This window comes from Pyrgilauda ruficollis, unplaced genomic scaffold (assembly GCF_017590135.1).
Source record: "Pyrgilauda ruficollis isolate IOZ18807 unplaced genomic scaffold, ASM1759013v1 scaffold36, whole genome shotgun sequence".
Lineage (NCBI taxonomy): Eukaryota > Metazoa > Chordata > Aves > Passeriformes > Passeridae > Pyrgilauda > Pyrgilauda ruficollis.
Window position 1 is genome coordinate 1,848,360 of NW_024525045.1, and position 22,665 is coordinate 1,871,024.

General features: G+C 40.5%; 1 protein-coding gene across 2 annotated transcripts in view; it reads left to right on the forward strand.

Moving 5' to 3' along the window:
- PLOD2 (procollagen-lysine,2-oxoglutarate 5-dioxygenase 2) overlaps window positions 1–1,802 on the forward strand; it is a 47,686-nt gene extending 45,884 nt beyond the window's left edge. For both annotated transcript variants that reach the window (XM_041475708.1, XM_041475710.1), the window contains one exon: window positions 592–1,802. In XM_041475708.1, the coding sequence (XP_041331642.1) occupies window positions 592–747 (156 nt within the window). In that variant the 3' untranslated portion in view covers window positions 748–1,802. The remainder of the gene's footprint in view (window positions 1–591) is intronic.
- The last annotated feature ends 20,863 nt before the right edge of the window (window positions 1,803–22,665 follow it).

Below are 22,665 nucleotides of genomic sequence, written 5' to 3' on the forward strand. Positions count from 1 at the left end.
TCTAGTCTGATATTGATTCAAATAAAACAGTCCCCCGAGTGTGGAGCTAGGCAGGGCAGTTGCAATAATACCCAACTTTTACTTACAGAGAAATTCATCCTGTTGTGTTTATGAGCCTTTATCATTCATAGTACTTAACACCAATAAATGTGCTTGGCACACTTACTATTTTAAAAAGCACACCTTCAGAGTGAAATCAGCAGCCAGATTAATTCATTTAAGATTTTATTTAAATGCTATCCTGGGAGGGATGCAGTCCTGAAACACGGCCTGTGAACACAATTTGCTTCTCGCTGGTAGAATCTATAGTCGAGTTATTGAAGATCTGTTTGTCAGATTCGTTGCTTGAATGAGTTGTTATGCAGTGAATGCTAAAGCAAGACAAGGGGAAATCTGATTGCAAATGCTTGTCTTGTTAACTAATGCTCTAAAGATGGTGTCATGCAAACAATCTTGCTGAGGGATGGTAAAAGTAAAAAACCCAGCTTATTAATAATAGCAAATTATTTGAAGTAATGGATATATAAAAAGGAATTAATTAAAGCACAAGATAAATATTTGGGATTTATTGTGTTTGTGTTTTTACTACAGGGAGGTGGATGTAAATTCCTTAGGTACAACTGCTCCATTGAGTCTCCCAGGAAAGGATGGAGCTTCATGCACCCAGGAAGACTTACGCATTTACACGAAGGACTTCCTATCTTGAATGGCACAAGATACATTGCAGTATCATTTATTGATCCTTAATTTTATTTTAATTTTGTCCTCTTCAACAGCAGTGTTCTTTACATAAACATTTATTTATAGATCTCTTCTGGAAGATGGTGATAAAAGAAACTAAGTTACTGTTACTACACAGCAGAGATACTTTGGGCTAAAAGGAGGAAAATGGAAAATGTTCTAATCTTGTTGGAGATTTCTTGATATCTGCTCTGAGCCTTGAGTCCCAAAGTAAACATGTCCTACTTGTTTTTCCATTCTGCTGCCCTAAAGAGTGGGTAAGGAGAGAAAATGGAAAAGCACAGTGAACCCATTTCTTCGTTGAAAAAAACCCAAACCCCAAGGAATGCTAAATACAAATCATCGGAAAAATTTGTCGTGATTTTCATTCAGTTAAGTGACAAAGCTAAAGTTTGGTGGTCTGTATATTTGGTACCAACCAAAGAAAGGAAAATCACAGCATAAAAACAAAATCAAATGAATCTTGTTTACAGTTGTTTCTGGTAAGCAATAATTCTATATGCCTGTTTATACTGAAGGGAAACAGTCTCTGTAGCCTGGTCTCTTAATTCATTGTCAATACTGAAATGTACACCCTTAGAAGAAAAAAAATTAATTAATTGCAGAGATGGAACAAGGATTAAATCCTTTATCTAAGGAGAAAATGTTTTATCATTTGTTCTGAGAACTTATCCTGTTGAAAGCTTACTTTTCTTCAGCAAGTGACCTTTGTTTAAAGTGAGTTATTTTTCTAAATGTGTAGTTGCACCCAATGGATACTGGAAATTTGATGCTTATTTTCAGAATGCTGGTCAATTTTAACAGGATGTTTTATAGGGACAGTTTTCTACTCTTAAAATTACTTGAATTTTGTATCAGGAAAATGAAATGGTGGCAGTCTCTTTTAAAGCTAGGGGTCTTAACTTGACATTTATTTTGAAGAAATTGGTTTAAAATATTCCTACTGTATCTACTGTTTGTAATTTAAAGAAACTTGAAGCTAACTGTCTCAAAGTCTACCGTGCCAAAATGCACGACATGTTGGAAAACCTTGAGAAAAATAAAAGGTAATTTTAAATTAATGGAGCAGCTGTTACTTGACTGTATCAGGTAGTTTCTTTGCATTTGCGACTGTTCTTAAAATAGATTTACTGACAAATATTTTCTAATGACCTGTAGATGGGAGCTGGGTATGTCAGATTTTGGGTTGTTTGCTGTTGGAGTTATTTCAGTGAGTGCCTGTGTACCAAGCCTTGCATTACACTTTCAGAACAGCCTCAGCAGGAGTGATGGTTCCTGGGTTTGTTTTTTTGTGGAGGCTGTTTGATGATCTAAACAGCACTTCACTTTTTAACTGTGTATCTTTGAAGAAGATTTATATCACATTTTCTAAACAGAAACTTTGCAGCTGACAGGATTAGGAGAGCGTTTCAAAGACTTTTTTTTTACTGAAAATAACTACATCTGCTTATTTCCCTGTTCTGCAGTTTTGAGGAATGAGCTTTAACCATATTTAAAGTTATGCTGAAGCAAATACATCAAAGTGAGTCAACCTCAATCATGTATTAAAATGAGCTGACTTGAAAAGGAATGGCTTTTGACAGGAATTTTTTGCTTTCTTCTAATTTCTCTTTACACTGTCAACTTTTTTGCTTTTCAGGCTAATATTTGGGGGTTGCTATCCCTCAGCTTTGTTTCTTGGTGTGGAACAGCTGTCTCAGTGTCTCTCTACTGCCTGTGCTTAGACAAACCTTACAGATAAGAAAATGTTCAAGCCTTCAGAATGAAGCCTTTGTTAGTCATCTTTTTCTGAGCATTTGTCTGTGGTCTCTTAGGCTAACTTAGAACAGAAGAATATTTTTTACCATTGGATCAGTTAACAGGCAGTTTATTGTTTTGAGGAGATTTCTTGGAAAAAAAAAATCACAAAAATACAATCCTGTAGCACAGGGGAGTTTCTGGATTTCTGCAAAATTTTTCCTCCCCCCCATAACTTGTATTTTAGTTATGTATTCTGTAATTCTCAGCAAAATGTCTCTTTTTTTAGTGTGTATTTTGCCTCAAGAAAACCCCAAGGGCTTTAATTACTGCTGAATTTTTGTGTTTGCGACTCTTAGTTCACTCTGTCACTTAGTGACAAGTAACTCTGTGTTTACTGTGCTGCACATTTGTTGGAAGGGAAAATGTTGTTTGCCATGCTTGAGTTACTAACATTCTCTTATTTCTTCTCTCAATAAAGTATTTGCAAAGGGTGGCAGCTGCCTTTCAAGTGGACAGCAACAGGTATGGAAGTGTTCTTATTAACTTCTTGGGAACTCACACGTGCCAGGAAAAGAATTTTTTTCTGAACAGTTCACCTGAATTAGTTCTGAAAGCTTTGCCATGCTGTTGGAATGTGAGGATATGAAATCACATAGACTAAACAGAAGTGCCACTATTAGAAGATTCTTTCTATATTTCATTACTTTTAAAAGCACTTAGACTCTTGTGTCTCTTGAGCAAAGTTTGTTTTGGACCATAGAAGATACAGCAGCAACCTAAATTCCAGCAGTGTATGAGAAACCTCAGGAGTACAGGGACATAAGGGTGCTCTGCAACAGATGAGGCACTTGTAAAGTATTTGTTTGTTCTGCTTTCATCAAGCTTCACTTTTCACTGTTAAGTGCTTGGAGAGACTGTGGTGTGGGTAAAAGAACAATATATAGTTAATAGATTTCTGAAGTCTCCTTTTGCTTGAAAATACTGAATATAGCTTGTTTTTATTTCATATTTGTGAACTATTCCAGCTGTACTCCTAAGAAATGTTCAGTGCTTTTAGTCATGTTTTTACACATTTAATCTTATTTAATATCACTGTTCAACAAGTAATTCCAACATCTATTTGCCAGTTCATTTTTTTTTGTTCCCAGAGGATTACGGTTTCATGCTTACTGTGAGTGGGTAGGAGTAAGACTGACAAGCCCCGAAAGAATAGTTTGTTTTCAGTGAGGCAATAATAATGAAATCTATTTGATTGTGCCTGTTTCTTTATAATGACTTTTCCCCCACATCTGCTGTATTCATGGACTAAATACTAATTCAATGCAGGGCTTCCACAGCAGCTTCTCTTTTGCAGCAGATGAAGATATTAAAGAGACAGAAAATGTAGTAAGGACCTTTGTATTTCTTTCCTCCCATGTGCATGTAACCAGTTTTGCTTTTGTTTCTCTGCTTGAAAGAACTGGTTTAGATTTTTATTTTCAGCTACTGCAGTGAGCTTTTTGAAGAATTTCAGTTTTATTTGATTTATTTCTGATATGGTCTTCAGTGGATTCAGTTCTGGAATGAGTAAGTATTTTTTTGACTCTTTGCCTCTGTGAATTCTCACTTTTTTGCATGGCAGAGTAAGCTGCTCTGCTATTTTTGAGAGTGGAAGGGAAGACAATACCTGTCTCAGCAGCCCCTATGACTGAGGTGTCAAATAAATTACTTTTATTACTTTTTCCAGGGTTTTTTTTTTTTTTTTTTTATTCCACAGGTGACTATGAATTGGCAGGCAGAGCTTTCACAAAATACATTTGTAGAATTGATATTGGTAGTTCTTAGAGATGAAATTTACACTACTAGTGTTAACTGTAGAGTCGGAAGTATAAGTAATTAATTTATGGCTGCCGGGATTTTGGTGTACCTAGATGGTGGAAGTGCACTTAAATGGCTTTCCAACACAAATACTTTCTTTATTTTAATGTATGAAGTTGGAATCTAATAAAGCAGGTAGTCTTGCTCAACAGTGCTAAGAACCTAGGTCAAAACCTTAAATACAAATGGAAAGAGAAGCTTTTATTTTCTTCAGTGAAATATTTGGCACTTTGTCTCTTTTTTTTTTTTCCTCTCTTCTGTGTGTAATTCTCTTCCTATTTGTCATATGGGTCAAATCTTTATAAGTGCATCCCACTTAAAGGGTGGTGGCTCTTTTGTTGTATTTCAGGGCTAGGGGGAGGGCAGAATGAGGAAGGGATGGGTGGAAGTTCAGAATTCACCCCACACAATTCCTTCCTTCTGCAGCTGTTTGCACAGAGCTGTGTTCCTACAGCACATCAATCCTAAACTAACAGGAGGAGGTCTGAGAAGCACTTGATATCCTGGCATGATGCAAAGGCTGTTAAATGCAGGATCATCTTTTTCTCTTGGCAATTTAGTGCTTCTGGAAAGTGAGTTTCTGGATTAAGCTTCACTTCACAAGAGCTGTTTCAGCTGTGTTAAAGCAATGCCCCTCAGGATTATTTTGCACAAGGATCAAATGTAAGATCAGCTCTCTGATGAAATCATATTAGTCTTAAGTTATTTAATAGAGTGTGGAAACAGTTCAAAAGCAGGATTTCAGTCAGCATGATTACAGCCTGTATTGGCATCAGTGCAGCTGCAGAAGCAGCAAAGCTGAGAGCCTGGCCACGAGGAGAGCCCTGGCCTGTGTGATGCTGTGCTGCTTAGGCAGTGAAGAAAACTGTGCTTTCTTGAAAAAACCTGCTCGTGTTGTGGGTCCTGTGCATCCCTTTGCACTTGCCTGATGCACTTCTGTTTTATGGTTGTTGAATGTCTGAGTGCCTGAGGTTGGCAAGGGAGATGTATAGTCATATAGTAACAGACTCAGGAACTTGTCTGCTGGCCTCAAACCAGCGTTCTCCTATTTCCCAGAATTTTGCTCAGTTGTGAGAGGAGTTGCTCAACTACCAGTGACTGTACCATTTTGTTTCTGCAGTCTGTTGAGAGAGAGGAGCAGAGAAAGAAGGGAGCAGAATAATTTATTATAATTTATTATATTCCTTTCTGCAATGTCTGTAGTGTAGAGAGGGCATGAAAGCATTGTGTTTTCTGAGCCTGAGCTGGAATGACAATCAGTGTGAGCAACAGTGAAAATCAGTGAGCAGTAATGTAAGCCCATGAGATGGTTTACCGTATTTAATAGTTTAAAACATCAGGACCTACCCTTCAGAGTGGGCTGTGCTGACACTTGAGGCTTTAAGCTTTCTCAGATGTGGGTCACTGGTCTCTCGCAGTGTACGGTCATCACTGTGTGTGAAGAGGAGGTTTGCAGCCTTGCTGTTTTCCACTTCTCCATGTCTGTAGCAGCAGGACTAGCAGAATAACTGCTCAAGTCTTTGTTCCTTAAAGCAAATTGCTGACTGGTAACAATTATCATTCTTCTGTAACGGGAAGGTTCAACTTCAAAGTGTTCAACTTGTGATGTTAATATTTAAATGATAGGTCTTTCTCCACCTCTTGTGGTAGCAGTCAGGATGGAGAGATGGAATTGGTACCAGAGAGAGCAAACTGCATCCTGCTCTGATCCCACAGTAAGCACACTGATTAAAGAGAAATCTAGGGTTTACTGCTAGAGTTTGATCCAATTTAGTTGCCTCAGGATGTGTATAAAGAGCTTAGAGAAAATGGAGTGTGCTTTTTAAGGATTAACTCCTCTGATGTTTTAGCTCCTAAATTATATCAAGTCTCTGAGCTTATGAGAGATGAAGATTTGGGGAGGTTAGCTTGCTTTTTCCTCAGAGACATCTAATATAGATATGGTAAGAAGTGTATTACACTTATTTCTGTAAGAAGTGCCTTCTAAAGGAAGGTACTCCAGCATAAAGTAAATAGAATGCATGAGAAGCTGGGGCAGAAAGTATTAAGTATAAGCTACTAGAAAGTAGTTTTATCTCTGGCAGGGCTGGGAGAATGTATGAGTGGGAGGATACAGAGTACAACAATGAACTTCTGGCACAGCCAAATTTAGAGACTCATCATCTCTGAATCACTTTTGTACACTGTGATTCACCAGGGAGCTATTTCAAGCATTTGGTCATTGTCTAAAACACGTGCCACGTAAAGTAGGCTAGGTCCTGGTCTACAAAGAGTGATTTGCTGTAGAATTCCTAGATCCAGCTGTCACAGACTTGTCTTTGCTGTGCCATCAGGAATTGTAAACTGGAGATTTTGATAGAGTTACTTGAAAATAGAGGAAATTCTCAGTTCTTATACTTTAGTCACATGTGTTAATCTGCAAGAGAACATTTTGGCCACATGTGCTATGAACTTTCAGTTCTCTTAGCCTCCTTGCCTGTGTTCCCATCACTCAGGCATACAGTGCACGTCTCTCCATCCAAACCGTGCCCCCTTCACATCTCATGTGTTTGCCAGATGTCAGCTTTCCAGGGACAAAAAACAAGCATGGGTGGCCAACGGCTTTTGCATGAATGGAGGCAGGAGCAAGGGAGACAGAGACAAGGGATCTTTATTCTCAAGTGTTCTTGAAGTGTAAATTTTTAAACTGCTTCTTCAGAGCTCAACAGAGCTATGCTCTGTAAAAAAGCACATATGAGGTTTCCTGATTTTCTTTGAGTGGTCTGTGCAGCCAGTGGGATGAGATGGACATAGAGGGCTCCAGGCAAGAGCAGTTTCTCAGCTCCCACAGATGAGCCCTTCATCCTGAGCTTGTGGCTCTTGGAGCAGGTGACCTGTGCCATGTTTCACTGCTGTGGTCTGTCTTTGGTGAGGACTTTTTAGTCTTCATCTCATGATCCATCAGTATATGTGTATGAACGCAAACCTATGCTTCATTTTTCCTATAGCCTGGCTGTAGCTTGGCCTTGTTCTGCAAATAGGGTTTTTTCATTGTGCAGCTCATCCTGAAAAAAATTATTCCCCTTTTTTGAAAATTAGGGCACAGAGAAGGGTACACAGGGATGACTTCATTTTTCTCTAAATATTCCTGAAAAAAGGGTATATGAATATGAACTTCACATGAATTAATTGATCCATGTTAGTTGTTCAAATAGGAAAAGGAGGAAAAATGAGATGTTCTTTAGCTTGAACATAGTGGTATGGGAAATGCTCTGTTTTCCAGCATTAGGTAGACATAATCTACCTGAAGTTACGCAAACAGGAAAGGCTGAATGGACATGTTTCCAAAATAGCTGTGCAGGTGTTCTTGAAATGTTTTTTGAGCAAATAAATGGACCTGTTCTTGGCAAGCTGTTTCCATTTTTATTTACTTTTAGTATCAAGGGAACAAAAGTACATTAATGTACTGGTATGGCAGTATTCGAATGCTGGGAATCAGAAGATCAAAATAAATAAATAGAGATTATATTGCAGAGGAGAGAAAAACTTTGCAGCCATGGAGACAACAAAAATATTCCCTATGTGGAGGATTTTATGACCAGAACCCTGAGATGGCACTTGAGGAATGTCATCAAAATGCCACAGCCTGAAGACAATTTTTTATTTTTTTTGCATAATTTTAACTCTCTTTAAAACGAGCTTCTTGTTGCAGACTTTATTCCTGAGGGGTCTTTTCTTCATGTACAACCAAAATGAGAGATTTCATTAAAACACGAGTTTCAGAAATAAAGCCAAACTACCAACCTAGTCAAGGTTCCTTAGCTGAGATGCCTCCACATGCAATATTCTAATACCTGCCCAGTCTCATGCTTGGCATTAAAATTCCAGGGTAAGTTCTCCTAAGCTAGCAGGCAAGTGTAGGGACAGGTTTCATGCAGTACTGACACTGATTGCATCTGTGAGTGCAGGTTGCTAATGCAAGGATTAATTTCAGCTAGAACAAGCTTTTGCACGCAGCTTCAACATGTCCTCTGCTTGTGGATACGTAAGAACAGGTAAGGAGTTTGCAAAATACTTGGGCCTAAAGTGCTAATTTATCTATTTCCTGCAAAGCAGGTGGTGTAATTTGATAGTAAGACCACAGAGGCCAAGGGTTGAGAGAGCACAGGACCACAATTTTGGTGTCTGGGTCAAACTTCACATTTGGGATAAATAAGATGATTGTTGAATGAAAGGATGCTCATCTCAAAGGATGCTGAAATCTCACCTGGCTCTTACAGCTGGGGAATTAAAGACACACTTTTCTTGAGGATGGGAGCAAATTAACCTTTTCTGTCTTGGTAATTAAGAAATCTAACTAGAGCTTCTTGTTTTTTCTTGTGGATCTGTGGGAGCATGATGGCAGTTGCAGAGTAGCACCAGGGCTGGATGGATGTCCAAGCAGAGCACTGAGACAGAGCAAAGGCTCTGGAAGAGGGAAGGCTGATACCACACTCTGTGTTTCTTCCATGGCACTGATCAGGGCTGGTTTCTTATGCCCTTCTTATTTGCTTGGGGTTTTTTGTTTCTTTTTAATTGGGAAATGAAGGAAGCTAGTACAGTTCTTGAACAATGTAAATCACTAGAACTATAGACATGAGAAGTGAACGCTTCTTTCTTTCAGAGAAATCGTAGAAATACATAATCCAAGTGTTTACATATGAAGAAACTCTGGTTGACAAAGTGTAGGAGATCTGCATTAAGCAAATCTTATTCTTTTTTTCTGGAAATGCCCTTACAGAGTTATTTGATTTCTGCAGATAATGGAGTAAAATATACACAAAGTAAAACTGCAACTCCTTGCTAATGCAGAAGGAATTGGTCTCATAAGGCTGAAAAGTTTATTTTTGCTTCACAAAGAAACTTTAGAGAAGGGTACTCATGTATTTATTGTAAGTAACTCAAATATACATATTGCTTCTGTATAATTTTTTTACAAATATTCCCATCTGCTTTTGCCCTTTTGTTTTTGTGTTCTCTCCAAGCTGAGGATTTTATGTGCAGCATGCTGTATTGTAGTGCTGCTTCTTTACTTCAAAGGCAAGCCAAGGAAGCTCTTGTGGACTGAGTATCTTCCACAGAAAATCTGCTCATGATAAAAACTTACAGTAAACTTTACTAGATTTTTATCTTTTCTCTTTTAAGTGTCTAAGAAGTGATGACTGTTTGTTGCTAATGATAAGAATGTTTTCCTCTCACTACTGAAGCTTGTAGATATTTTTAAAAAGAAACCTTACTAAAAAAACTGATTTGGGATTCAGTTTCATTTTTAAAAGGAAACAAGTTTGTGGGTTTGATTTTTTTGGGATTTTGCTTGTTGGGGTTTTTTTTCTTTAATAATGGAACCAAGTAGATGTATACAAAGCAAAGTTATAAATCTTAATCCATAGGAAATGAGTTTAGAAAAAGTGCAAGGCAGTGGAATTGAGTGAGCAAGTGACAACATTGCATATCGTGGTCTATCCTTCATGCAAAAAATAACATTAAATATCTTATTTCAATCCACTTGCCAAGCTGTAATGGAGAGTGAAATATATTGATCATGTCAGCAGTTAACAGATCCTCAGTTTTCTTTCATTTTCTGTTCTAAGGGGCTGAATTCCCAGTAGGCATCTCTGCTGTCATTTCTCACATTTGGCCAGATGAAACAGTAAGTATTATTTATAACACCACTAATTGGAACCCCTGAATAAATTTAATTCATTAATTTTTGCCTTTACTGTGCTGCCTTCCTTGTGTGTTGCTTGGTGCAGTGTCCTGTGGTCCAAGCAGAGCACTGCTGAGCCATGGCATTTCTCCATCCCTTGTGCCAGCTTCTTTCTTGAACCCAGTGTTTTCCTAAACGCCTGTGGTCCACTGGTAAAGTGATTACAGAGATGCCTGCAGTCCTTCCTCACTGTTTTATGGAACATTTCACTGCTTCTCTCGGATTCCTGGAAGTTGGTTGAAGATACAGAGCTTCTTTCTGTGTTCCCACCTGGCTTGAGTTCAGCATGTTGATAGCTCTGTGTATGAAGTGTACCTTGATAAAGAGAATATTCTTCCTTTTCATCTAGCTTTCCAACTGCCTAAGTTTTGAATTATGAATGTTTTTCTGTTTAGTAGAGTGATGTGGGAAAGGAGAAAACAGTCCAACAACACAGCCAATACCACTGGCAATAAAAATGCTACTTAAATGTGAAGCATGGTTTCTTCATGGTATGCTTCTCCAGGCTCCAGTTCCTCTCTCTTCATCCCTCCTTCGGTTCAGAAATAAATATATTCAAACCAAATGCCAAAATAGAACTTTCCTTTCCTTTTTAGACTAGCTGTAAGTTCAGGACTATCTGAAGACTTGCATAGATAGTGGACTAACAGCTTTGCATAGTGTGAATTTTGTATTTATTTGTCATTCAGGAAATTATATGAAAGTGTGTTAAAACTCTTTGGACTGAACTGCTGCCCTCTGCAAGCTGGAGTGCATTATGTTTTGGTTAAATGATAACACATGAAGCTCAAAGAAGGCCTTCTGAATATATAAAGTTGCTTTTTGTGCTCATTTTCATGAGAACTTGGGGCAGAAGGCTACTAGAATTCTCATATTCACTAAACTTAAACCAAGAATAATAACAGCATGAAAAAATGCTTATAATTTAGGAGTGAGTTTTGGATAGTCCTACAATAGTCTCCTGTCTGCTAAGCTTCTGGTAATTTATTCTGCTATCTTGGGTATGTATTGCATAAATATACCACAAGAACATTATTTGATTTATTTGGTGGTTACTTAAGGCTGCTTACAGGAATAACCTTTAAAACTCTGATAAACAGAGACTAAATAACCATAATTTTGAAACAAAGTGTGGGGCCATGCCTGCAAAATGCTGAATTTCTGCACATTTGACTTAAGCTTCTTGGAAATGACCCTTCTCAATTTCATTTCATGATCCGTGTGTTCTGTAAACTCTCTTCTGTAATTTGCTGGGGAGGTCAAAATATTTAAGCTTGTTAATAAAACTATGAGCAGCGAGAGTGGAAGGAAAAAAAGGCTTTGTCTTACCAGAGAAAAAGTACATGGATGAATAGAAGTTGCAGATAAAGTAGTGCCTTTATCCTGTCTGCCACCCTGCAACCAAAATTGAATTGTACAGATGCTTGTTAATGAGGTCTGGATAATAGAAATTAAGACAGAAATAAAAGCTGCAAAAATACTTCCAGCATAATACTTAAGGTACAGTTATAGGAGTCAAGTCAAGCAATATGGTCATATTTGTACAGTGTGCATTTGTCCACATGCACCTAAAAATGTCATGAATAATGCTTGCATACCCACATTTTTAGGTGGAAGTTGCAATTTACAACCTGGGAGAGGATGAAATAGTGTCTGGTAATAGAGCAGCGCTCGCACAGCCTTTCATCTAAGTGCGTCAAAGCATTTGATGGGAAAATTGTGGCTCGGAACTGATTTGTTCATTCCATTTGGCAGCAAATCTGGGAAGAGGCTGCAGAGTCTCGGTTTCAGCCTTGGCCATGGCCCCTGGCTGAGTGACTCAGTTGCCAGGCGAGCGGCTGCGGTTGCTGTGAGCGCTTCCCGGCAGCGCGGCTGGGCCAGGGCCGGGGCCTGGGGCTGGGGCTGGTGTGTGGGGCCATGGCTGGTGTGTGGAGCTGGTGTGTGGAGCTGGGGCCGGGGCTGGTGTGTGGGGTGTGTGGAGCTGGGCCTGGGGCTGGAGTTGGGGCCGGGGCTGGGCCTGGGCCTGGGGCTGCGGCAGGAGGGGGCTCCGATGGCTGGGCCAGGGCCGGGGCCATGGCTGGTGTGTAGGGCTGGGGCCGGGGCTGGAGCTGGGGCCGGGGCTGGGCCTGGGCCTGGGGCTGCGGCAGGAGGGGGCTCCGAGCAGGGACGGCTTTGAACAGCAGACACAGCCTCTGCCAGCTCCGTCTGCAGAGCAAGGAAACAAAGACAAAACTTTCCCAACAAGCTGATGTTTGGTGCGGGATCTCTTTCCTGGTGCTATTCTGTTACTTTCTAAAAATGTCTTCTGGTACGAGCCCAAAATCAGCCGGACTGCGGGAGCCAAGAGCAGCAGCAGAGCCAAAGCGATGCCGTGGGAGCATCTCTTCCCTTCCCTGGTCAGCAGAGAGCCTCCACCTCCCTGCTCTGTGCTCAGCCTCTCCTGTACCTGTTCTACCTTCTAATGAAATGCTGCCTCTGACTCTCGTGCTCTTGTAAATTTGAACATTAAAATATAGAGGTTGTTTTAATACATAACGGGGCTAATCATTTGGTTAATGTTTTCCTAGATGGTGGTTGAATGTGCCATTTCCATATGGCATATGGTGGTGAGGATGAAGTTACCTGGAGAGGTGTGACCCCTTTTCCAAACCTGTCTGCTAATTATTTGGATAAGAGAAAACAACTGTTACCTCCCAGAAGTAAAATGCCATCATGTTTCTTTGAAATTATTTACTGTTCCAAATATTGAAAACCTATTTTTTTTTAAATATCTTAATTCCTTACCAAAACACTCAAATATTTCAGGTGACCACTAACATATATGTTTAGTTGTACATTTTCAAAGCCAGGTTGAAAAAATAATACAGAAATTAAAACTATATTTAAAAAAAATTGCACAGACCCATGTCTTGACGTTTCTTAACAAGAGGCAGGTGAATAGAACAATTTTCATCAGCTCTAATTTGATGGATTTGTCTACTCAGTCAAGTCAGAAACATTTAAATGGAAACTTTGTATACTTCAGTGGTGCATTAATCAATTACGTGGTTTGTAGATTTCAGAGAAAAATATAAAAAGGAAAAATTATGTAGATGCCTTTTATGCCTTAAACCTGTAAAATGCTTGGGCTATTATGTTTTATGAATATTCATTGTTAATTTAGTTTCTTTACCTGCTCTGGAAGTAAAGATCTTGAGCTGCTGACTAATAGAATGTGAAATCTTTGTGTTACCTGGTAAGTTCTCTGCTGGCAAAGTTCAGTTGTTTCAATGTAACTTTATTGTCAAAGGAAGTCATTATCAGAAGAGGCAAATTTTTTGTGAGTAAAGCCATTTTGAATTTTTTTGATTGGCTTTTGATTTTATGGGTGTGGCAGATCAGAGAATACAACTGCAATTTTTTTCTTACTTGAGATTGTTGGTGTCATCTATGTGAGCTGAAAAGTTAGTTTTGATCCTTTTCATGCTGGGGGATTTCCTTTCTAGATATGGTAAACGGGAAGAGCATTTTCCAAAAAAATAGCTGGAAAATAAGGAATTCCTAAACTGGCCTTAAAGACTAATCCATAAAAAGAAATCTTTATCTTGTTTGGTGGCTACTTAATGTTTTGCTCCTTCGAAATCAACTAAAGGAGCACATGAAGGGTTAAGAACCTTTTTTCCTCTAAGAATGGAAATCATAGCAAGTATCTTTATTTATCATGGGACTTCTGTGGTTGGCAGTAATGAGTCAGGTTAAATCAGACTGACAGGGCAAGGGTGAAATGACAACTTTCTTTACAGAGAAAGCAGAGTGTTGGAAATGGGAAGATGCATGGAGTGGCTCTTGTGCTACGTGTCAGCACTGCTTCACCAGCGCAGCGGTGCTAGATACCCTGGTCATCCTACAGCACTTTGCAACCACAGCTGGGCTGTCAGCTGGGTAGGTCATGCTGTGTTTATCCTGAGAGGTCATTCTTGGCCAGGGATCAATACAGATCTGGCAGTCCCAGATGGTTTTGAAAGAGCAAAGCAGTGCTGGAGAGCTGAGCTTTTGTCCATTTGGACAAAATTTGGAGATGTGGAGCGGGTTCAGTCTGTGCATTGGGCTGTGGGTGGGTGCAGGGAGACCTCTGTTTTATGGCTCTGCTTTCCCTCAACAGCCATCCTCACTGCAGGAGCACAGGAGGAGGTGTGGATGCAAGAGGTGGGGCTGCTGTGCTACTGCCAGGGCATCTGCTTCCTCTATCACCCGAGCAGCTTCACTGGGCTCGGGTGACACGACTGGGAAGCAACAACAGAAATATTCTGTGCCATTTTCAGTCCTGACTGACATTCATAGCATCAGGCACAGATGATGTTCCTCAGCTCTGAGTGAATGAAGCCTCTAAATCAAGAGCTGTTTGGCTGCTAATAAAGCAGCTGCTTACTCATCAGACCTTGCGTCCTCAGGAACTCTTCACATCTCTGGTCAGGTTTCATTTTGTAGATGTATGGAAAGTATATATCCATCAAGGAAGATACTATTAGGAAAAAGAAATGTGTATAGTATATTTTATTTGAATTGTCATTTGGATGGAGGTGCTCTGTTTCAGAGCTGAAGTGATTCAGAGGAATAATAAAGCCTGTGAAACTCACTTCTAGCAGGAGTGGCAAGAGACAGTAATTTGTCTCTTGCTCCATTGTGTAATTCAACAGTAGGTTAGGAGTGCTTTCAGCTCCAGAACCATGTCTTCTAAAAGCAGCTTGTACAGACAACAGATTTGTCCATGTCCTCACTCTAATGGGTGTTGGCTTCTGTGTTTGCAGCCATGAGGAGGAAGCCCAGCTTGAAGGCTTGTGCCAAAGCTTATCCCTGAGGACCGAGACCGTGAGCCCTGGCTGCTGCCAGGCTCTCCCCATGCCACTGGGAGCCTCAGCCTCCTGCAGAGCGGGATTGCGAGCTGGGAAATGTAAACCAGGCCATGTGTGCTTTTGGCAGCATCCATCACTCTCTCTTTTTATAAGACCGCATACCTGGGTTTTGTTGTCCTCACTTCCTCCTTCCCAGAACGGAATAAATATTTGTTCTGAATCTCTCTCTGTCTCCTAATATTTGGAAATCTGCTCTGAAGGTGTGTGGTATAATAACTGGACAGGGACTAAAGAGGAATGTTTCTGTTAAAGCTGCAGCAGAAGAGGAGAGAAAAGTAGTAGCTTTTAATTTTTTTTCCCTCCTCCTCCTCAGAAACAAAATCCAGCAAAATTACCATTTCAGGAAATGCACAGATTTGCTTTAAAAATTTCCTTCTGCTTCAACATATTTTCTTTGCCAGCTCGTCTCTGGAATTCATCTGCATTCATTGTGTCAGCAGTCACTATAGCCTAAGCACTACTGTAAAAGTTTCTAGGGGATTTTATTAATTTGACTCCTTGTGTTATGCTGATGCCTAATCAATGGATTGATCATGGCAAGAAAGATTTCAGAAATTTGACTTTGTTTGCCAGTGCAAGGTATTTTCTGATTTAAATTTGGAGATTTTTAAGGAGAAATGGTGGCTCCTTCAGGCTTTATTGAACAGATGTATCTGAATGCTGATTATGCTATTTATTGTGTAGATCTCAACTGACTGCATGATAATCAGCTTCTTTTTCCTTAGCTAGCCTGGAGTTGCTTTTCTAGCAGTTTCTACTTTCCTCATTCCCTTGCCACGTATGTACTTTCTCTCCTAGTCTTTTATTCTGCACAGATGCTCTATTGATGTTTCTTGAACACAGGCAGGGAAAAGCCCCTTGTCATAAATAATTTTTTTTTCACCCCTCTTTGGCAGTGAAGCATTTGGCCACGTCTTCATGTTCTCTTCCTACCAGTATTGCTTCCAGATGTTGTCTTGGTGCTTTTTTCTTGTTTGCACTTGGATTGTCACTTGATCATTAGCACTCTGTTTTTGAGAGGGAAGCCTTTGACTTGGTAGCAAGCAGACATGAACCCAAGCCACAACTGTCTGACCTCAGCTTCCTCCGTTTGAGGTTGTGTGTGGATTGAAGATGTTGGTTTGGCCTATGGCAACAGTCAGACCCAGCCACAAAGTGCAATTCTGGATTCAGAGGGGGATTTTTCCAACGATCCAAGACTACACGGCTTATTGCTTTATGTTGACTGTGTGTAGAGTCAAATCCTGTTGCTGAAGATTTAACCCCTTTCCTTTGGTTTGGAACACTGCTATGGACAGCTTGCATCTTCAGAGGAATTAAATAACCTGAAACTCTGCGCTTGATGTGGTTTTGTTCTTGAGGGCCATAAATATCAGTATCATATAGCAGTGAGGCCATCTCTGCCCAATGACCCTGGCACAGATCTGAGCTGTGCTGCTTTGGTAAGAGGAATTGGAACTCAGGTTCTTCTTGCAGCTGCCTCAAACACCTTTTCCTTCCCAGTGCTCTTAGAGGAGTCTTGGGGAAGTCAACTTTGTTGGAGTAACAGATGTGATAGTGCTGGGGCTTTGCAGAGAAAATTATTAATTACCAATGTAAGTACCAAAACAAGCTATATTAACCTATGTTCCTCATAGCTCTCACTACTCATGAATTAAGCACAAGAAAAGGAGAATGCTCTTTTCTCACATAGTCCAGGTAATCCCATCCTGTCTCCTGGCTGTTGCTTCTGGCATGAAGAAATCAAATATTAGCTTCCTAGTGTTTAAGTAGGGTCTATGTTTTGTGAATTGCTGATTTTGGAGTGTTTCCTACCTCCTGCTGGTGGGGAATTTGCTCCTTTACCCCATCCTTAGGAAGTGGAAGATTAACTGGAGACCAACTTAACTGTATGCCATCCCCAAATCAATGCAGCCACAGGTCAGAATGCAGATAGACCCCAAATTCAGTCTGGTACAGAAATGGGGACCTGCAGTCACCAAGTGACAAAACAGGGGAAGAGTCACACAAGTGACAAAGACTAAACTCTGTTATAATGAGGCTGTTTCAGACAAACTCACCCCAGTCTAGGCAAGGGAGAGGTCTTCATCACATTTCAAGCAAGAATGGTTTGTCTGGAGTTCCTCAAGACTGAAGCTCTCCACTGTTAAGCAAAGGATGGAAAAAATTTCACTCTACCATTAAAAACTGCTGAAGAAATTGAAGAGTTGTTTTTGTTCCAGCAAACTTCATGTATCTCTTCCCCTCCCTTGGCTGGAAGAGAACATAAATACCATCTTGTAAACTGTGGTTGATCTGGCAAGATGCAGATATTTATTCCTATGGAATAATTTCCGATGCAGAAGACTTGTTCCAAAAGTAGTCCAGAAGTGATTAAATCTGGAGAACAATGTTGCATTTACATGATCCACAGGAATTCAGCTCATCTGTGGTTACTCCTTCTCAGCTGGAAAGAAACAAATAGTGCCCAGATTTCTCTCGCTGTGGTGAAGGTGTGAAGGAGCTCAAGGGCTCTCCCTTTTTTCGGCCCACAGGAGGGCAACATCGAGCTGCAGCTGAAACAAGCACTGCCAGAGCAGGTGTACAGTTTGCTAATATAAGGATCAATGAATTGAAACGAATGAGCTAATTTAGAGGTATTAGAGACTATGGCTATTTAGTGGTATGTCAGTCTGCATCCTCTCTGGCTTTGGTTGTATTTGTGGTTAATCTGTAATTGCTCTAAATTCCTTTTGCCATCTGTAGCCAACAACATATGATGTGAAGAATAAGCCGAAGTTATTTATTAGGGTGTAGTACTGGGTTTTTTTTCTTCTTGCTTCTCTTGCCAGACTGTATTGCATAATTAAGCGTTGTGTTGAGGAAAATGGACACCTAAAGTTACAATTTTAAGTTGTGGCATTATCTAAAAGCACCTGCATGTTGAAGGCTGTGCAACACAGATTGCAGGCTGAGAACTGCAAAACAATAATGGCATGAAGTTATTTCAGCAACATATCAGCTTTGGTGTTTAATGCAGCTGGCTTGCAGTTGCAGTAGCAGTGTAGCAAGGGTAGTGGCACAAAGGGTTTGTTTTGCAATAACCTGCAGTCTCCATAAATGCTGATCACACTCTGGAGTGAGGTGCTCTGGGAGGCTGAGAAGCCTCACTCTAGAGGAGCTGAAATATGGAGCAGATCTGCCAGATCCTAAGAGGCTGGGAAAGCAGATCAGACAGAGCTTGGCACTCAGGCTTTCTGAGTCTCTGGCTACAGGACTTTTTCAGGTTCATAGAACTATAGAATATGCTGTGTTGAAAGAGACATGTCAGGATCATTGACTAACAGATGAGTAAAGGGAGAGAGGACTTGTGACTGCAAACCAGACCTCACAAACCTTTCTTCTGCTGTATCCCTTTGGCTGGCAAAGCTGGTTTTGCTAGGGGAATTACCTGAACTCTCAGAGTCTTTTCTCCAAGGGGGGGGGGTGGAGACCCAGATGGAGGTTGTAATATACCAAGCACTAATAAAATTTTTGTTTCTAACCAAAATTATCTGGAGGGATAAACAAGGTAAATGACTTAGTAAAGGTGGTGTCTATTAGACCAACTAATCCACAGTCAGGGGGAGGGAGGTTTCAGGTTTTATATGGATGTTAGTGGTATGGTTAAGAGATCTTCATTCAGGTGCTTTGGGGTTTCATATAGGCAGTATATTGCCAATTAAAACAAAATTTATAGTTCCCCTTCCCCAGAAATATAAGCTAAAAGCATTATTGAAACTGAAGACCAGGAGTCTGTAACAAGGCATGGATTTTTGTGCCAAATTCCATGGTTCTGCAAGGGGATAACACTTGATTTTCCTTTTAAATGTTCAGGAAAGAATGACCTAGTCTTCTCCCCAGCCCTCTTTTTTCATTTATTTTTTTACCCCAGGAACTCCTGAAGTATATTGGCATATACTAAAACAACACTGATAGGACATTATAGATGATGGATTGGTGTGTAAAGGATACCTTCTAGTATTTTATTACAAAAGCAATTGTTTGGATGTGTATCACTTCTAGTTTAGCCAGAGGCAGTTATATGGTTTCATATAGCCAGTAAGATTAACTCTCTGTGAATTGACATTTTAGGAAGCTATCAGTCTTGCAAGGACTCAAAAAAAAATCTCAAGTAGAAGAACAGGCTTTTGTCCATTTTGCTCTTTATCAGCAAATGCCATTTTTGGGTCCTTGGGAGCTAGATTTGCTCCAAATCATTATTCTTTAATGAAGGGAAAAAGAAATCAGTCTGGAAATTATTTGGCCTTCAAACCTACTCTGTTTGCCTTCTGTTATTGGATTCTCAAACAACAGCTTGCTTTGTCTGTGCAGTCCTGGCCTTGCCAGGAAGTGTAGGTCTTTGGATGCATTAGTTCAACTGATTATCAGCAAAGGGTGTAAGTACTAAGGGGTACTAAGGGATCAATCAGCATGATCTCTTAAGGGTGAGTAATAAAGAAGCTTAGTGTTTTTATGTAAAGTTCAATTATGCTAATGACAACTTAAAATAAAGAAACCCAGATGAGTTTTAAGTCTCTTAAGACTTACTACCTAAAATGAATTGTCATTTCTACAAGTGCATTTGACTTATTTTTGATGTCTTATGTGGAATCTAGGGGATTTGTCCCACTTACATTTTACCTCCTCCTACTGGTTTGTCAAAATGTACTGGGGGCAAGATGCTCCCTGCATGGTTACAGTGAGAAGGCTGCCCTATAAAGAACACTCAGGCAGATCAAATCCAGGGCAAAAAAGAGGCCAAAATAAGGACCTAAAGGTGGGCACATGTAAATATGCAGGTGTGGCCATGCTGTGGATGGGCAGGAGGAGGGCTCAGGCCTGTGCCAGCACAGCACCTTCTCTGCCCACGGGAGTCCCCCGGCAGAGGCAGCCCCAGGGCTCTGTCAGACATGTCTGCCATGGCAGAGGATTGCTCCCACAATGGGCACAGCAATCCCAGGCTCCTTTCCAGACCTTAGTGCACAGGTAGAAAGCCAAAGGGAGCATAGAAAGAGTAGGGAAAACACTATTTTAGATGAGCTCAATCTGCCCTAACTTGCCTCAAACAGAGGTGCCACAATTTGCTCAATTTTACTCTCCATCTACAAATTCCCTTCTCATGCCACCTCTAATTGCTGTTCTCCAACCCCTTTTTCTCTTCCTGGAGCACTCTACAAACATCTTCTGGTGAATAATTTCACAAACCTCCCCCAACCCTGCACTGCTGCATTGCTGTGGCAGCCCCAGGTGAGCCTTTGCTGCTGAGGAACTCCACTAATTGTGCAAGGGATTGGATGGGAAACATCACAAAGACATCCCTGCTGCTGTGAGAAAGGCCTATGGAGCTGGAATGCTAGATTCTCATTGACAGTTGACTTACAGCAAGTGGGATGATGTGGTATGGAAATATGATATTCATAAAAACCCCCTTATTTCCCCCTCCACCTCTAAAAAGCATAAAGTATTTGGAGTGGATCCACTTATAGCACAGGTTTCTACATTAAACAGTGTCAAATGGCAAACTTAGAGAAACCCTGAAACTGGGGAAGGAGACAGGATATAGGGTGGTTACAGGGGTTAATATTGTTTCAACATAAATGTAAAAGACTGCTATTCTTTACTCCATAGCCTGGCTAAATCAAGCTTCAGATAGCACAAAGCATTGAACAATGATGGCAACCTCTTGGACAGAGCTGCACACATCCCACCACTTAGGATGGTGTGCAACGCTTTTCTGCTATGAAGTACTGGTGAGTGCTTTTTGGCTTGGTTTGATTTTTTTCAATTGAAAAATATGATTTCCAAGTGGAGCATGTGTTTTTGCATGCATGTAGCCGTGTTTGTGTATAAACTCACTGATTTCAATGAGTTCCTTGGCCCCTGGGCCGTGGGTGTGAGTGCCAGGACTAGGCTATGACTGGCTGCTGTCAGGACCTGCCGGAGCAGCCACGGATGTGGCAGAAATCCACACAGCTGCAGTGACTGCCTTAGCCAGGGCCTGCACAGCCTGTGCCTAGGGCACTGCAGTAGATAAAAGGAGTAAAGATGAACTGATGTTTCCAAATTCTGTCACCAAAAAATTTGTTTGACACACCTACACTCGCGTGCACGCACACAAATTGTTCCAAAAATCAAGTGCTCTGCATGCACTGTATCCTCTGTATGCAATCCCTTAGACACCCAGCCATTGAACTCTCATAAATGATTTGAAATTTATTCCCTAACAGTGACTTTCTACTGTGGAGGAGGAGTCAAGGACTTTACAAAGTGTTCTGGGACTTGGCTGAACCTGGGAAGGGCTGGGAGAATTGGGAACTCTCAAATCAGGGCTGTGGGAGGCTCAGGAGGGCAGGTGAGTCAGCACAGAACCTTGTGGCAGCCAATGAGGGTAAGAAGCAGTGTTTTTGCAGCTAAAAAGCACATGGCCAACTACAGGCAGTTGCCATAATTTCTGACATGCAGGGACTGACATTGTTCCATTGTGTTTTATAGAGCTTTCCAAAGCAGCAAGCCTCTCTCTGAGGGCAGTGGGGACACGGACAGGAGCAGGCTCCCCTGGTGATGCTCTGAGCTTGCTGCCAGCTCTGTCACTGTACTAGCATGACACTTCTGAGTTAGTCAGTCCTGCAGAGAAACAAGTGCATTTCTGTGGGCCCTGTGCTGCGCCCATGGAGTCAGATGGATTTTGGATCAGGTGAAAGACAATTTGTTTATTGAACTGTAAAAAAGAATGGGAAGCTTTCAGGTGGGTACAAACACCTTAATTCTCCTGAAGTGCATGGTGATGTGTCTCCTCAAAACCTCTTACTGTAGAGTTTAGGACTTAGCATGTCGTTATGAATGTAATTCTGAATTCCAGGAATTCTAAACTCATTAACAGCACTAAGGAATTAATATCTAAAGATCTGGATCATCAGCATAAGAGAAAGACTGTCCATCTTGAGTTCATAGAGTTCAGAGCCAGTTTCCACTTCAGCAGTAGTAAAGAAAATTTCTTTAAGCAGAGGTGTCCATTTTGGCTTGTTTAAATAATGTGTCAGAAGAGCAGAGTTGTATGCATGGATAAGGGCATGATTGATGAGTGGGTGGAGAATAACTGTTACCTTGATGTTTAATATTAAGGCTAGCAGGAACCAGAGACGGATGTTTTCATTACATTTTCTGTCTTCAATAGATGGTAAATTAAGGGTGGTCCTGGGTAGCAAGGTGCTTTTCAAAAAGTGCAAGGGAACAGCACTGAAATTGATGTATTAGTCATTCCTCTCTTTGTCCTCTGAAAAATGAAAATGCTGCATGCTGGATTATGGAACTCTGCTGATGGTGCCATTTGTCATGAAAAACTGTGCTTGCTTTCTGCAGCACCTTTTTTAATAATTGATACTACTCTAAGATCTAAACTCACAGTATTTGTGTAGTGACAGAAAATAAAACCTCCAGTAGAGAGTCACAGATAATAAATTGACCTTTTCTTATGAAAACTTTTAAAAGTGAGCAGTCAAGGAGCTGATATATCTGGAAACAGGAATTACAAGGAGCATGTGATGCTACCATTTGGGGAGTTTATATAGTCCTATGTATTCACTTTGTCTTATTAGTTCAAAACATCTGCATTACTAAGGGAGAAACAGTGGTTTTTTGGTTTTTTTTTTTTTTTTGTTTGTTTGGTTGGTTTTTTTAAAATACAATAAA